The sequence below is a fragment of the Solea solea genome, chromosome 1, assembly GCF_958295425.1.
Source record: "Solea solea chromosome 1, fSolSol10.1, whole genome shotgun sequence".
NCBI classification, from domain to species: domain Eukaryota; kingdom Metazoa; phylum Chordata; class Actinopteri; order Pleuronectiformes; family Soleidae; genus Solea; species Solea solea.
The window spans coordinates 37918196-37934181 of record NC_081134.1 but is presented as its reverse complement, the minus strand read 5'-3'; the positions used below and the strand labels follow the sequence as shown (position 1 = coordinate 37934181).

At 46.7% G+C, this 15986-nt stretch overlaps 1 protein-coding gene across 16 annotated transcripts in view; it reads left to right on the top strand.

Moving 5' to 3' along the window:
• eya1 (EYA transcriptional coactivator and phosphatase 1) overlaps positions 1 to 15986 on the top strand; it is a 63135-nt gene that overhangs the window by 44151 nt on the left and 2998 nt on the right. For all 16 annotated transcript variants that reach the window (XM_058626464.1, XM_058626481.1, XM_058626569.1 and 13 more), the window contains 6 exons: positions 2428 to 2517; positions 12264 to 12322; positions 12422 to 12582; positions 12822 to 12936; positions 13280 to 13401; positions 14226 to 14326. In XM_058626464.1, the coding sequence (XP_058482447.1) occupies positions 2428 to 2517; positions 12264 to 12322; positions 12422 to 12582; positions 12822 to 12936; positions 13280 to 13401; positions 14226 to 14326 (648 nt within the window). The remainder of the gene's footprint in view (positions 1 to 2427; positions 2518 to 12263; positions 12323 to 12421; positions 12583 to 12821; positions 12937 to 13279; positions 13402 to 14225; positions 14327 to 15986) is intronic.

Here is a 15986-nt window from a genome sequence, read left to right as displayed (position 1 = left end):
TATAAATGAATCACAAATTCAAGATTTACTGTGATAAAAGTAGGATTTCAAATCCCCTTTTATTTATTTCTTGGGTTATGGAAGTGTCTGCTTTTGAAGCTGGGAATGATATATTTGCTCCTCACACGTCAGACAGCCCAGTGTCTGCGGCCCATGCTCTGTGCCTTTGTTCTGGTATGAGGGGGTATTTGATGGGGGCAGTGTTTTGTTTTTGGGGTGAAAGAGGGCTGCCCCGCGACCCTCCACTGTTTATTGACTTTATTCTCAGCCTTGCATGCTGGGTAGAGAGAGAGAGAGAGTGCTAAGGCTTAGACGGCTAAGGCTCAGTGATGAGGGACTCTTCAACCCCACACACACACACACACACACACACATGCATACACAGGGTCTCCTGTGTGCTCCTCTGAAACAGGAAACACTCCTGACTCCATAAGGGCCCATTCCATCAGAGCTCAGCTATAGGATGTGACAGCCGCTAGAGTCCCTCTCACTCTGCTTTCTCTTTTGTTCCCTGTTTTTCTCCTCCGGTGCCCATTTCAGTCCCGTTTTGACCATTTTTTCCTCCCCCTGCCGCCCTTTCATGCTCCGACCAACCTGCCGACACCATCGGCACAAAGAAATAGAATAAGAGGGGGAAGACGTGTTTACTCACAGAAACCGCACCGCGTGCTCCCCACAAAGCCTATCACAAATGCAGATCTTTGAAACGGCCACAGTGTAAAGACCCAACTTTCCCCCCTCCCCACAACCACAACCTCTCCCACTTCTCCTCCCTCCCGTCCATTATTCGTCCCGTCTTAGTGGCCTTAACAAAAAAAAAGTGAGTAAATAGATTTCCCTCCCTGCTGCTTTGCACTTCCTATAAATAGATGTGAATCTTAGTGAGGACACATCGACACTTTCTCTCTCTCACTGTGACCTCCCACCCTCTCCCTCTCTCTCTCTCTCTGACTGTTTTGTTTCTCTCTCTCTCTCTCTCTCCCCACCCTCATGCACACATAAACACACTGCTGTTCTTATCAGCTCTTTTAATTGGCATCAAGGCAGCTCACCCCCATAAAGCTGATGGCTGAGGCCAGCTGTACTCATATTGGGCTGGACAGAGCTGGAGCTTAAAGTGGGTGGGGGTAGTTATTGGTGTAGTGGGGGGTGGAGGAGGAGGGTACTTGGCGCCCCTGTGGATGGCACTGACATCTCGGGACAGGTGGTGCCGGAGCAATGACAGCAGCAGCACTTTGGCCTTCTGGCCTGCTTGTATTCTTAACTCCCTCACTGACTGATTGTTTAGATTTAATTGGGAAAGGATTCACTTGTTGTTTCCCACCGAACCAGCTCCGTAAAGCTAAGTCATCCAGCGGCGGACGGACTCCGGGAAGAGGGCGCTGCTCTCTGCTAATTATTTTTTTTTGATGGATTCTGACTGAAAGATTGATTTGACCTGGGAGTTTAAAAGGAAGGAGAGAGGGGGATTGAGGTCTACTTGTGTGGTTTGTCCTTGTCATTTTTAGTAAAAACACGAGCATTGTCGGGCGTGACAGCTAATCAGTGGAAAGCTCAGGTGTGTCTTCAGGTGGTTTAACTCTGTAATCCCCACTCCTGGTCCTGGTCCTGCCGAGCCTGTGTTTAACATAAGTCTCGTGCAGCTGCTGAAAATCCTCCTCTTTGGCCTGCCATTGTCTGCCTTCATCCTTTGCCGAAGGCGATGGGCTGATAAGAGATGTAAGATAAAAATTCAATTTGTGGAAAAACAAAAACAATGGAAGTGCTTCTTTTTAGCTAATTAATAAAAAAAAAAGTTAAAAAAAATGGTGATGTTTTTTCCCCCCTGAACTTAAAATTAATACTAAATTTAAAAATGGGAAAATCGCACACACACACTGTCACCGTCTCATTAACTATTTACAGTGTAGTTCCCTCCTCTCTGGGTATTGTCTTACAGACAGTGCAACCATATCGCCGTCAGAGCACCCGTCACATGACTGACGGAGATCACGATTTTATTGAATCCAGATGAATGATCTGTTATTTACCTCACATTTGAGTTATTTATCACGCGTCTCTGTCTAAAGAAAAAAAACATCCCGTGAGTGAACTGTGTTTTCCGTCACGTACAGAGCAATCAAACGATGCATCGGCACAAGTATGTGGAGAATGGCTAATTTACGACGTGACGGTGACCCCGGTGTCTCTTCTGAACTGACCACCCCCCCGCCCCCCCCCCCCCCCCGGAGAGAGAGACATGCTTTTACTGCATTCATTCAAGTCTACGGCATTTCTGACGACTATTTCAGTCGCTTTCAGAGCGTCGTAAACAGAGGCTGAAACTATTAAGTCCAGCTAATGTCTTATTTTTACGGGAAAAGCCTGCTGAGGAATATTATGCAGGAAAAATATTCAGTATTTAATTGCTTTTTTGCCTTTTTCCAGGACCCACCCACATCTGTATCACTAGGCCTGAGGATGGAGGAAATGATCTTCAACTTGGCCGACACACACTTATTCTTCAACGACTTAGAGGTGGGTGTGTTTGTGTTCTCTGTCTCTAACGGGAGCTTCAAAACAATCCATTTCAATTCACGTGTCACATGTTTTTTTTTATCGTGCGGCGTCTGTTACTCAGTGATCAGTCACACAGTAGTGAAGTATGACCTCAGAGCACAAGGGACACCATGAATTTTACATGTGCTGTCAGTCTCTGTCGTTCCCGGGTCACCAGTCCTGCACCCACCTCCAGCTCCCTCCCGCTCCCTTAGCGGCCAGTGCAATTTGTCAGGCTCTAGTGTTTCTGTGGCCGCTCTGTCTTGTGTGTGTGTGTGTGTGTGTGTCATGCTGTGTGCTTGGTGTCGCTGTCCACCTACACTACACGCTCCCCCATCACAGTGCGAAATCCCCCCGCAGTCTATTCTCCCATGCCTCTTTACTCCCGATTCATGTACTGCTTGTGTACAATCTGCCCCTGGGGCACCGGAATAGAAGGTGTGTGCGTGTGTGTGTGTGTGATGGTGGTGTCTGCTCTGCTTTAGTGAGAAGGAAAGCAAAGGCCAGAGGGTCAGAGAGTCTTGGACTGTGTTCAGAAACATTTCTTCATATTCACCCACTCATCACTCACCGCCGTGCTCGGCGTAAACTCGTCGCAAACGCGTCGACACAAACTCAGGGAAGAGGAGGGTGGAAAAAAACACGGTATAAGACTTTTCACCACGATGAACGAAAGTGGCTTAAAACCACAGTATGCAATAGTAGCGCAAGCCCGATATTGTAACACATACAGAGCAGCTGCAGAGATCAACGCTCCCGCCGTCTTCCCTCTCTAATATCTTCTGCGTCCGTGTAACAGTGTCTGTCGGGCGTTAATGTCGTCCACTTTCACACTTGTGTTTGTATGTGTAAACGAGTGTTTTTCCAGCGGACTGATCACAGTCACAGTGTAGGACTTGCTCTCAGGTTCCCCCCCCCCCCCCCACACACACACACACACACACACACACACACACACACAGTCAGTTAAACGGTATTGTTTGTTACACCAGTCGAGGTAACGGGCATTTGTTGACGAGCCAGTGATACCGGTGAACTGTGAAGCAGGACTTCTAATGTGCAGACAGCCGTGTCTTCAGAACCAGGTACAGTAGCCTCTGTTGTAGCATTTTATATCAAATAGGATGACATTGTTTCATTTTTCAAGATATTAGAAATGGAAACTAACCCCCGGGGGATTGTGACATATGTCGTAAAGTAGAACGTAGACGGTGCCGTTCACCGAGTTATGAGTCGATGACGCGCCAACATAATTGGTGATCTATCTATCAGGTTATGGTGCAGAGGAAGTGACATGAAGTAGTACGTGGTTGCTCTTAAAGCAGGGGTGTCAAACATATGGCCCGCGGGCCAAAACCGGCCCACCGGAGGGTCCGATCCGGCCCGAAGGGTGACTTACTTTTCAGTTCCAGATACCTGTGACTACATATTTCGTTTTTTAATACAATTTTTTTACAATTTAGAGATATTTTTAGAGATCTAACCTTTTTAAGGTTATTATGCTATTGTTTTTCCGTCTCCGGCCCACTTGAGATCAAAGCATGTCGTCTGTGGCCCCTGAACTAAAACGAGTTTGACACCCCCGTCTTAAAGGGACACGACACCTGTTTAGTCACCAGTGCAGCGGTCATTGCTTCTCTCTGAACCCGTCTTCATACGCGACCTCATGTGTGAGAGTGTGATATCTTTTCTTCCTCTTCTTCCGTGATAGTCTCGTTTTTGTGATTATCGTGACGGCCCTATAGGGAAGCAAGAGACAAGTGACTGAGATTCCAAAAGCAGTCATAGTGATCAAAGTTAATTGGCTGCAATTGGCTGGTTAAATATTCCCTTATGCCCAGGCCATGTAGAATCCATTGTAGCTGCACTTTATTTAATAGATGTGCCCCAATCATTTAAAAAAGTTTGTGACAACGCTTAAATGTGGTTTTTGCTCAACATCTGTCCTGTGTTTTGATTTCTTTTCATGTGTGATGAAACTGCTCACAGATGAATTGGCCGCGCAGACTGCTTATAAAACGTTCTATGTGTTCTGCTCGGTAATCAAATTATTTAAGTTTCTTACGAGCTGAAGATTTTTTCTTTTTTTTTTTTTTCCATCGCGACTCTAAGTATAAATAGAGGTTAAATAGTGCAACATAAAGACCTCTCTGCAGACACTTTGTCATTACCAATCACACCAAAGGAGGAGTGACATTTAGTTGAAGGCACAGAGACCTTCTCTCTTAAAGTGACTTGGCCCAGTCTGAGTGTTAAGTGCCAGTTCTCAGCGATGCCTAACCAGTTGTGTTTCCTGTCCGCTGATTTACAGTCGTCCATCTCAGATAGAGCTAAATGGAGTCCAGCTATAAATACCGTGGCCAGCAGCAGTTATGTATTTAAGCATGTGCAGAAATGCATATGGTCCATCTAATTTAGTCTAAGCCATAAAGGGAGACCCCAGAGGCTGTGCAGAAACACAGGTGCAGAGTTAGTGGCCCTAACAGTGTGTGAGTGGCCCATCTAATTCTTCACCCTGTTGTCCTGCCAGACTCTGCGCAGGAACATTAAATATGGACTCCGCTTCCTTAAATCATCACGGTATATGCAGTTCAGTGTTACTTGCCTTCACTAATTCCACTTCATACATCAGTTATGAACTAATACGGGGGTTTTACAGCCCTTTAAACGTCATAATTAAGCATAATATTGTACTCCACTTGGATGCGTGTGCGTGCGTGTGGAACAGGAGGGGAAATCTTTTGTGAACTGGCTATTAAGCAGTGAATGAAAAGAGAGAGAGAGAGAGAGTGTGCTGATCCTGAAAAAGGTCAGAGGAGTAAGACGGCGAGAGAGAGAGAGACGTAAGGGTGAAACTGATCCCTGTTGACCCCTCCGGCATGCCCTCTTTCTTTTTATGACTTTCCTCTGAATCGTCACTCACCAGCTCTATCAACACGGCCCAGCCTTCATTCACACACACACACACACACACACACACACACACACACACACACACACACACACACACACACACATACTGGTTTACACTGCATTGACTTCCATTCATTTGGACTAACTTAAAAAAAAAAAAAAAAAAACTTTTTCGAAATTGTGCATTGATAATTTAATTACTAGGAACGTTTGTTGTTCTTTCGCTGCATCGGATGCCGTCTCCCGGCTGGAAGTGTAGCGTGGGGGTGAGCGGGGGTGAGTTAATTGATGGTCTGAAGTGATGTGTGTAATGAAGCCCACTGACGCAGAGCTCACTGGGAAGACTGACAGCTCTGCTGCGACTCGGGGTGTGAGTTTACTGTAGGTGCGCCGCTGCGGCCCGAACCCTAACACCGAGCAGTATGTGGGAACCAGAGGCCTCGGTGTCGTTGGCCAAGCCCCCTGTGCTCCCCTTCCCAGTGGGGTACGGGGGCTGCCGTCTCCCCCCTCCCGGGGTGAGAAAACAACACTCCCTGTCTGGAGGATAAAGGGCATGGGGGCAAACCACTCACAGCGAGAGAAGGAGGGAGAGTTCTCCAAAGGTGGGAACATTTTAAATTAGTCCACTGATGCCTCCATGCTGCGTGCAGCTCTCTCTCTCTCTCACACACACACACACACACACACACACTCTAAACACTGCAAAGTCGTCATGTACACAAGTGCAGGCATTAAATGAGAGTTTAAAAACTCTCCCACTTGAACATGCATACATACCGTGTTCAGTGACTCACTGAGCTGCATCGCCTTTATGGCTCCCACTCTGCCCTCGCAGGTTTCAAACCTCCTCTGTCACTCTCACCCAGGGTCTGCTTGTTAATGAGAAATGCCGTGAAATGCACGGTTACCTTTTCCTAATGGCTGAAATGGCCCTCCAGAGCCTCTTAGCGTGGAGCCGTTCTGTTGGTTTTATGTCCCACTGTAGCGGGTCAGATCCTGCACTTGCCACTTCATATGATTGCTAGCTTTTATTTCATTTTCCTCAATTCTTTTTTGTGTGTGTGTGTGATTTTATTCCCAGTGAAACTACTTCACGGTCCCTTTTTTTTTCTCCCCCCATTTCAAAATAACTGCTTCAACCAAATTGCAACTGTATACGTGAACATTTGCTACATGGCGTGTTTTGTCAGATGTTCTTCTTTAGGTCTGAACACAGTGATGTGGGTATTTCCTAATTGGCCTGGCCACTGATGCAGCACTTCTGTCACGTCCTTGACACAACTCCATCAGGTCTCAAGGCGGGGGCCACTGATGTGTTTTGGAGAGACTACAGAGAGACAGTGGAGGTTTGAAAGCCACTTGGTCAATCTTTGCTCCACCTTACTCCCCGCCTTTACCCATTATCACAACATAGCCCGTGCAGGCGCCAATCGGAGTGGAGCATGTGCGTGGAAAGAATAACATGTCTGGTGACAAATTATGATATTTAAGATTTCTTACCATCGATAGTTAAAAGAAGACGGAGCACCTGCCCAGTATGGTCTGTGGCAGACGAGAAGAGAGAAGTCAGTTGGACCGATTTGTCCAAACAACGTTCCCTTGGCAGGAATGAACTGTTTCTCTGCTGATACAGTTGTTGCACGGAGGGGGTGGTGGGGGGGGGATTCTGTAATGACTGAGATTTGATATTGAATTTAATGGCGCTCTCTTTTGAGCGCCATTATTTTTGCATTGCCAAAAAATAGGAAATAATAAGGGGCAGCTCGTCCATCACGCGTAACCAATTTATGTGTTGCTCTACGCTACCTGTGGAGTTCACTTTCACTTCTTTTCCAACTTTCATAACGGCACTCTGCAGACCGTTTTGTTCAAATTCAGCCCGGGTTCATGCCTTTACCTCTGCATCCCCCCCTCGGGATCGTGTAATTTCTTTTTCTTTCTTTTCTTTTTTTTTTTGTAAAACCAGCATAGACAGCTCTATACCTGTGCTTTGTTTGGCGCTGCTGTTTGAATTCCATGACTGTTCAAGCACAGATTGTGGATTGGAATGAAGTGGGTTTCGAAGAACTCTTCCTTTGTTGCCCACATCCTGTGTTCAACCCCCAGGTAATCACAGCTCCCCCCCTCCTCCTCCTCCTCCTGCCTTCTGCACCCTTCTCCCCCAGACAAGGGTGCCTGTGGTGGGAACAGAGAAGGAAGTTGCTGGGGGTCACAGACCACGGTGCGGAGGGGGGTGTGGGGGGATGACAGCCTCTGCCGGTGGAGTGGTAGTATTGAGAACCTGCGAACCATGGATGAGTCTTTTTCACATGGCATTAGGCTGTAGGGTCAGAAAGAATGCCGTGATGACGGCTGTTATCGCTTACACTGGTTCTGACCACCCACCCCCTCCCCGGCCGCTCACCTGAGAGAGAGAAAGAAAGCAGGGGACTGAGGGCAGCTTGCTGTCCACATGTCAATGACCTTAATGGGGGGGAAAAGGGGGTCTAAAGGTTAATTCAGATAGTGTGGCCCTTCCTGTGTGATGGTAACATGCGTTACACGCTGAGGTCTGGCTCTGACTGCTGCAGTCACCACTCTGAGCTCTATCCAGAGCTACAGGAAGACTCCGTCCGACACTGCTGATTGCCTAATGACAGATGCCAAAGGAACAAAGAGGGCTCTGATAACTTCCTCCCCGGTGAGAAGTTGTCAGCAGACCAGCGGTGAGACAGCAAGAGGAAGAGAGCGAGTGAACGACGCAGCGACGGACTCGCCCTGGCTTCAGTCGTGCACTTTGTTTCCCCTCCTTCCTGTAAAGATAAAGCGTTTGTGTTTTGTCACTGAAAAATGCAGCAAATGGGGATTGCGTAAGGAGTAATTGTGACGGCTTCTTGTGGACAGTCTTCACTCCTGCAGTACAGTAGGAACATCTGGTGCAAGTTAGTGGTGATTGTAGGTTTTAGAGGGACCACTGTTTGCTTGGCGAGAGGAGAACAGAGAGCGAAAAAGAGATGTTCGGAAGGTTCCAAGACATTCCTCGATTTCTGTTCCCCTTAATTTGTCACCGCGTTGAAGGCTCGTCATCCTATTGTTAGTGTTGTACAAACAACACTTATATCAGTTAGAATGTGAAAGTGACTTTATTTTTATTGACTTCTTTGTTAATGAAACACGTTTTTTTATTTACTTTCCTTATGCGGCAGATGCGTTTGTTGTGTTTTGATGTTTTTGGACATTTAATCGTGCTTCCATCTAACAGTCAGTACATTTCCCTCCACTATGTGAGTCTGTGAGTATTAGGTGTTACGTCACCGAACAAAACAACTTTAGCTGGTGGCATTTTGAGCGCTGTTGCGTGTCTTTCTTCCATCCGTTAACTTCAAATATGTCATTCCTTTCATTCAGTCGTAAAAAGCACCAATGTGGATTTTGCTGTTTTCTTCTTCTTCCTTGTACTGGCTGCTTCTGTTATTTTCCGGGTCAAAGCCAGGGGATGGGAAATGTGGCGCTTGCTCATGCGTTAGTCCAACTTTGAGAAATTAGATTTTAATATGTTTTGGGGGGTTTTAAATCTGGTTTTAGCCGGACACAATATTTCATTTTGTTCTAATTTCTCTTCAACGTGCAGTCTGAACAGAAGGTTTGGTGCTTATGAATTATTCTTATTAACTGCTAAGAGTTGTTTAATTACAAAGAGGCACTTATTTCTTAAAGAAACACATTACCGTGGGTTTTTACTTTCCTTTTGCTCCAGGTGCATTTGTCAAATCTGTTCTGTTTCTTGGACATTTAATAATCCATCAGTCCGACAACGCTGGTTTTCATTTGACACCTTCAGCCACTGAATCCACCACTTAGTAAAAAAAAAAAAAATCCACCCCTGTAATTGTTTCTCATTGTTCCTTGTACCACTTTGACTCTTGTGACTGCGCTTAACTGACTTGAACCTGCACCGTTCAATGGCTCTATGGTGTTTATGGGGCCTTCAGAAGTGGCTCCTAATGAGTATGTGTAAGGCTTACTGTACGACATTACCCACAGCCACCTCCTCTATTACCTTCTCCAGTCCTCCCTGGGAGCCAGTGCAGAGGTTTATGCCAGCCCCAGCTGGGAACAGTAATTGTTGGAGCCTGTGCAGTTTTCCAGCAGCCCTCTCCTTTTATTCTCAGCACACACACACACACACACACACAGGTTTGCGCAGCCATTCTTCTTAGGACACTGCAGTGACTTAACCATAACCATTTAATGCCTAAACCCTAATGTTAACCCTTAACTCAACCAGTTCCTCAGAAATGACGTTCTGCCTCATTAGGTCCTGAAGAGGATAAAATTCAAACTGCAACCCCAAAACACTTCTGAGTTTTTAACACACTTGCCGATGGTTTGCCGTGTTTATTAGCTTTACGCACATGTGCCAATCAGTGAAATCATTCATAATCAGGCAGCTTTTATTATGTCCTAATCACTCAAATATACTTGTGTATATCCAGTTTAAATTTTGTGCCGCGTCACCTTGAGCACGCCCATAATTGACGGCCTGAGTAATATTGTTCTCGGATGACTGTTTTGATCCATGCTGGGTGTCGGACTCTTGAGAAACACATGACGTAGGAGAAATGAAATGAGGAACTGTTTTCACGCGACAAGGTACCAGGAGACAGCATGTAATTAGGCAATGATAGAGGAAAGGAGTGGGAATAAATGGCCCTGTACTGACGTGAAAGGGGTGGCAGGGGCTTGTGCAGTTGTCTGATTGTGTTGGACTCATCAGTGGGTAATTACTGGATAATAGAAGCATTCCACTCACTTGCACCAGAATGGGAGGTCTTTGAAATACGGCTTTATGTGGTGCTTAACCCAGGGGGTGGCTTTTGTTTTCCTAAACAAACAGACATGCCTGCACGACTTAAGGAATTAAGCACATCTTGTACTTCTGGCTCACGCTCTGCTCTGAGGAAAACTTCTGGGATAATTTGTGAACATAAATTATCCACAAGTTTGTTCCCAGCAGATGATCACCACGTCGGGACAAATTGCCTCTTTCTTCATCTATTAAAGATTTGCTAGTGAGTGTCTGGAAACAGATTAGGCCGACAGAGCTACGAGCCCCCGCCTGCACCCCAGCTCCAACTGGCAGTCCATCTTCTGGAACACAGGCCTCGCTCCATGTGAGGTCACTTTGGACTCGGTGTTTGCCCCGCCGCTCTCCTCCATATCCACCTCTCTGCCCTCCCACCCCCTTATCGGGGTGCTGGAGCCCCGGAGAGGAGGGGAGAGGGTTTACGGGGTCAAAGTCTTTTCCTCTTTGGATCTCGGGGCTTGCTGGGAGAGGCTTGGCGAGAGAATGGCTGCATTAGAGCTGGGGTTGGGGGTCAAGATTTTAATTCTGTTAAAGAACAGCTGGTTTGAGTTTCTCCTCACGTCGCTCTCCCCTCCCTCTCCCCGCAAATCCAGGGAGATGAAAAATTTGTTCAGAGGGGAACCAGTAAAATAAAAAAGGTTTACGGTCCAAAGCCCTTACCCTTACCCTGCGCGAGCATTAGAGAGGAATGCAATAACGTCAGCATTTGGCCTCGGTTAGATTGACTTAAAACAAGGAAGTCCTTTTCTGTGTTTGGGTGTCTTAACTGCCGGATGAAACTTCAATTTAAAATGCTTCCAAAGTTGGGAGTTTGAGCATGGAGGAATTCAGTCTTTCAAGATTCAATTATTACTTCTCACATAACTTAAATCAGTTGAGACCAACTTCTGGCAGTGACATGGCCAATTTGAAAACCTGTTGCTTTCTGGTGAAATTCCTTTAGACACTTCTCTCTGTTTTGGTCCTACATTAGTGGCGACGGAAACAAAATCGAAAGCTGGGTGTCACCATCGGTTCAAAGCGTTTTGCTCTTAACCAGGCTGTTGCCTAAGAAGCGTTTGTTGCCATCTTAACTAGATTCTCTGCCTTGTCCAGTGTGAAATGTGTTGATCTCAATGCCAAGGCAGGACTCCTTCACATTTGCAAGCTGGCTGCGCGGGGCAGAGAGAGCAGCAGCAGCAGCAGGAGAAGGAAGAGGAGGAGGAGGAGGAGGAGGAAGGGGGAGGCACTGGAGTGTTCCTATAAATGGAAAACTAATAACAGATTTTTAGTCTGCTTTCTCCTGCGCTCTCTTGCCGGCCGGCCGGCTGGCTGACTGGCCCCGGGGCTGTGTTGGTGTGTGGCGCAGCAGCAATCAGAGGTCATAATTTCATTGGCGGTTAGCATCAGGTTCAATTTTTCTAGTAGGTTACATTTACCAGAAAGTCTGGATTGTGTTACTGTGTACTAGTGAAATCAGCGCAGAGCTGCAGAATCCCTCTACCTTTCCAAGACCAGCCCGGCCGGGAACACCCCCAGAGGGGAGGAGGAGTGTGTACACATGTCTAGAGATGCTCACACACACACACACACACACACTGACACACATACCTATACACACACACAGACCATCAGTACCACCTTATTCACAGTATTTGGCTGCATCCTTCTACTGTGTGTTATGTTGTTATGTTTGTTCAAATGCAAAACTGGAGACAGTAAAAAATTGCTGGATTAGTCTTTTCTTTGTTAAGTCTGTGTGTGTGTGTGTGTGTGTGTGTGTGTGTGTGTGCATGTCTTTGGACCCCTCTAGTGGTTGCAACCCATTCAGACTCATTCAGAAACCATAAATTAAAGAGGTGATTCAAAAAGCCAAGGTTAAGGAGGATTAAAGGAAAGAAGTGTCAGGCCGGGGCACAAATTCCTGACTAATGAAATTTTTCACATCACTCAAATATCAAATTTTTTTTTGGTTCTTGTTTTGCAGGAATGTGACCAGGTACACATCGACGACGTGTCCTCCGACGACAATGGCCAGGATCTGAGGTAAGCACACAAACATCTACATAGATGTATATAAATATCATCAATAAGGAGGTCGCTTGCACCAACTGATTTTATTTTTCTTTCGCTTTCCTATTTCAGCACGTACAACTTCGGCGCCGACGGCTTCCACGCAGCGGCGACCAGTGCCAACCTGTGTCTGGCCACAGGGGTGCGAGGGGGCGTGGACTGGATGAGGAAACTGGCCTTCCGCTACAGACGAGTAAAAGAAATCTACACCACCTACAAAAATAACGTTGGAGGTAATCCCCAGCAAGCAGCGCTGCTCTGTACAGATCTGTCCAGTAGAAATAAAAAAAATTGTGATGTGTGAGCGTTTGTGTGTCTGAGTGTGTGTGTGTGTGTGTGTCTGAGTGTGTGTGTGTTTGTGTGTGTGTTCTGAAAGTTCATATGCCACAGCACTTGGTCAGGGTAAATTTTGAAAATTTCAGTGGTATTTAGAGGGCTGGTCCAACCCAAACAATGTTACCCTGCATTTCAGGTCTGCTGGGACCAGCCAAAAGGGAAGCCTGGTTGCAATTGCGAGCAGAAATTGAAGCCTTGACGGACTCCTGGTTAACACTGGCACTGAAAGCACTAACATTAATCCACTCAAGGTAGGACTCCAGCGAGGAAAATTGTACCCAGTCCCACACCGCACATGCATAGACTCGCATGTGGTGTAAATAAGTCAACCCCATGCTCCCATGCTATTAAAGAAAACACCAACGCTCCAAATTTGTCCTTTGGACAGGCTTCGTTCTTTGATTTAGGAAAATAAGTGTGTTAAGAGATTTGACTTTTAGATACAGTCTTTCTTTTGAGAACATGTTTTGAACAACTGATACATTGCTTTTGTGCGCATTGTCAAGACGCCGTGTTTTTCTTTTGTCCTCCCTGGGAGTGATTTAAAACTGATGTCATCCCCTCTTTCTCTCCTCCTCTGCTTCTCTAATTCAGGTCAAACTGTGTGAATATCTTGGTGACCACCACGCAGCTCATCCCTGCCCTGGCTAAGGTCTTGCTCTATGGCTTGGGAATTGTCTTCCCCATCGAGAATATTTATAGCGCAACCAAAATAGGTAAATATCCGGAAGTGTGTGTGCGCGCGCGAGTGCCTTTGTTTGTCCGCCGTGTCTCTCTTCTGTCAACCATCGATCACGAGGCCTTGCTATTTTAGCAGTGTGAGTGTAAACAGTTAAGACACATATGCTACCTCAGTGACAGGGCGGAGGTGTGGACAGGGTGGGAGATTCAGTCACCGGAGAGGGTTGATGTTCCTCTATGAAGGATTCGGCCTAATCAGCCTGGGATTATTTTTCTGGAGCTGGGCCTTTGCTGGGCCTCCCCAGGCCTCTCCTGCTCAGTCTCTGCATATGAAACCACTTCTGCACATTTATGTCATTCCACAGCAACAGGACCCCCCCCCTCTTCCTCCTCCTCCTCCTCCCCCCCAGCTCCCCCTGCTCTTTCCTCTGGTCTTTCCCCTTCTTCAGTGTTTCAAATGCAAAATAAACATCAAGCTTCACTCCCGTGCCATTTTCAGGCCCATCAGCTCAGGGTTCAGCTCAGGGTTCCTTGGCACTTTTCAAAAAAAGCTCCTGCAGCATGCTTGTCTAGCTGATTTAATTCCCATTCTTGAGGAGGATAAAGGAGTGGGTTAATGCTTTTCAAATTGTCTTTATCTAAAGTGCCGATCTTATCACATCTTCATGCTGAGCTCCAAGTGTTTACACTCAGCCCCCGGTTTGTGTTTGTGGTGTTTTTAAAAGGGGGCTCTTGTCGCCCCGCGCCTCTGAATCAACTTGATGCCTTTTCCCGTTTGTCTTTGCAAACGTTTGCACGTGTGTGTCTGTTTGCATCCATGCAACGCTCCACTTACATCTCTCTATCCGCTCCTTCACAGGGAAGGAGAGCTGCTTTGAGAGAGTAATTCAGAGGTTCGGGAGGAAAGTTGTTTACATTGTTGTTGGAGATGGCGTGGAAGAGGAGCAAGGCTCCAAAAAGGTAAGAGCTCTCGGTGTAATGCATGCAGTTGTGTCTTGTGGTGAAAGCATTAATCAGAAGGACACGGAGCGAGGAGAAATGATAATGTTTGGACTTGTGATTGCTTTCCATAAGGTCGAGAGTTCACTGCGAATGCCTACGGAGCAGAAAACATACCTGCCGTAACGACGCAAAGAGAGTAATCAGTGCTCCAGCTCTCCTCCTCCGCAGTCCTCCTTTACTTGCATGCGTTTATCCTCTTATAGTTCATCCAAGTACAAGAGCAAGAGTCTGTAGTGTGTAATCAGGGCTCTTCCTCCACCATCTCAGGTTTACAGAGCAGGGGACGGCAAAGATGGCATAATTATATATTCCAGCTCGCTGCCGTGAGCAGCATGAATGCCGTATGTGTAACGCTAGACAGGCCCTTTCAGGCCCGTTGAAGGCCCGTCGTAAATAGAGCACGCATAAAGGAGACTTAAATCATTGTTGATGAAAATAGAATATTTACCGCGATGGCGGGCTTGTTAGCACGAGACCGATCAGGAAGGGCTCACAGCCAACGTTTTCCTGCGCCTTTCTCAGGGAACATGACGGTATCGGTTCAGGTGAATCGCAGGATTTGCATGCTCTCCGCGTTGCTTGTCGGCTCTTGCCGGATTATTTGTGTATTCGGAGCCTCCTGTCAGGTTTTGGACGCAAACCAAATGCCACATGCAAGCAGCACGCAGCAAAACACATATTCATTAGCAAATTAATCAGCGGCTCAGGAGCATATTTGGCCGACAGGTCTGGTGAGCCACGGTGTCGGAGAGAAGACGTGGAGTTTCCCTTTGAAAAGCCTCCAGCTCCTTTTTCACCTGTTTCTCAGTAAACAATGGGCAGAAGCGTGCGGACAGATGAAGAGTGATTAGGCGGCGATTCAGAAGACGTAGCAACCTTTACCCCGGATAAGTGTGTAAAGCAATAGCCCTGTGTTATTATGGAAAGCAAATGTGCCCTGGGAAAATAGTCTTGAGGGAATGATTGCAGGAAAAAGATGCAAATATTTTTACTCAGTCTTGAGTTGTTGGAGTGTGACATTGATGGAAGGTTGAGGCGTTTTCTCCCCCCCTCTCGGTGCGAGAGTCCCACGACACGCCATGCGGTAAAAGGTTTCTGTGTCAACATCAGAGAGGACGTGTAATAACACAACAATTTCACCCGTCAGGAGGCACATATACGACGTGACGCTGCGTGGAACTACAAAAGCAAGACGTCTAAAAGTTCTTTCGGGGCCCTCATTCCTTCACCTCAGGAAAAGAGAAAAAATCCCTGAAACAATTCCGCCTTCAGTTATTACCATTGGCAGGGAGAGGAGGCGGAGATAACATCTCCTGCTTTTAAACTTAAAAGCAAAGACAATTTACAAAACAAAAAGCAAAGAGCTTTTTAAGGGTCAGTGCAGGCTCTCCTAAGCGGAACATATGCCTGGGAGAGGCCATACCTTTGATAAGGGAGGGTAATGGGCTCCACACACTGGAGGAGCCCAGGACTCTACCTGACAAGCTCCTTTCATTCTCTGCGACTCGGGTTTCTCTCCGTCCTCCTGCTTGTGAACCAACTGTGCTAAAAACACACAGCAGCAGGCAGGAGATGGACGTCCAGAAGGCACTGGTTGGTGGTTTGGTGGTAAAATATC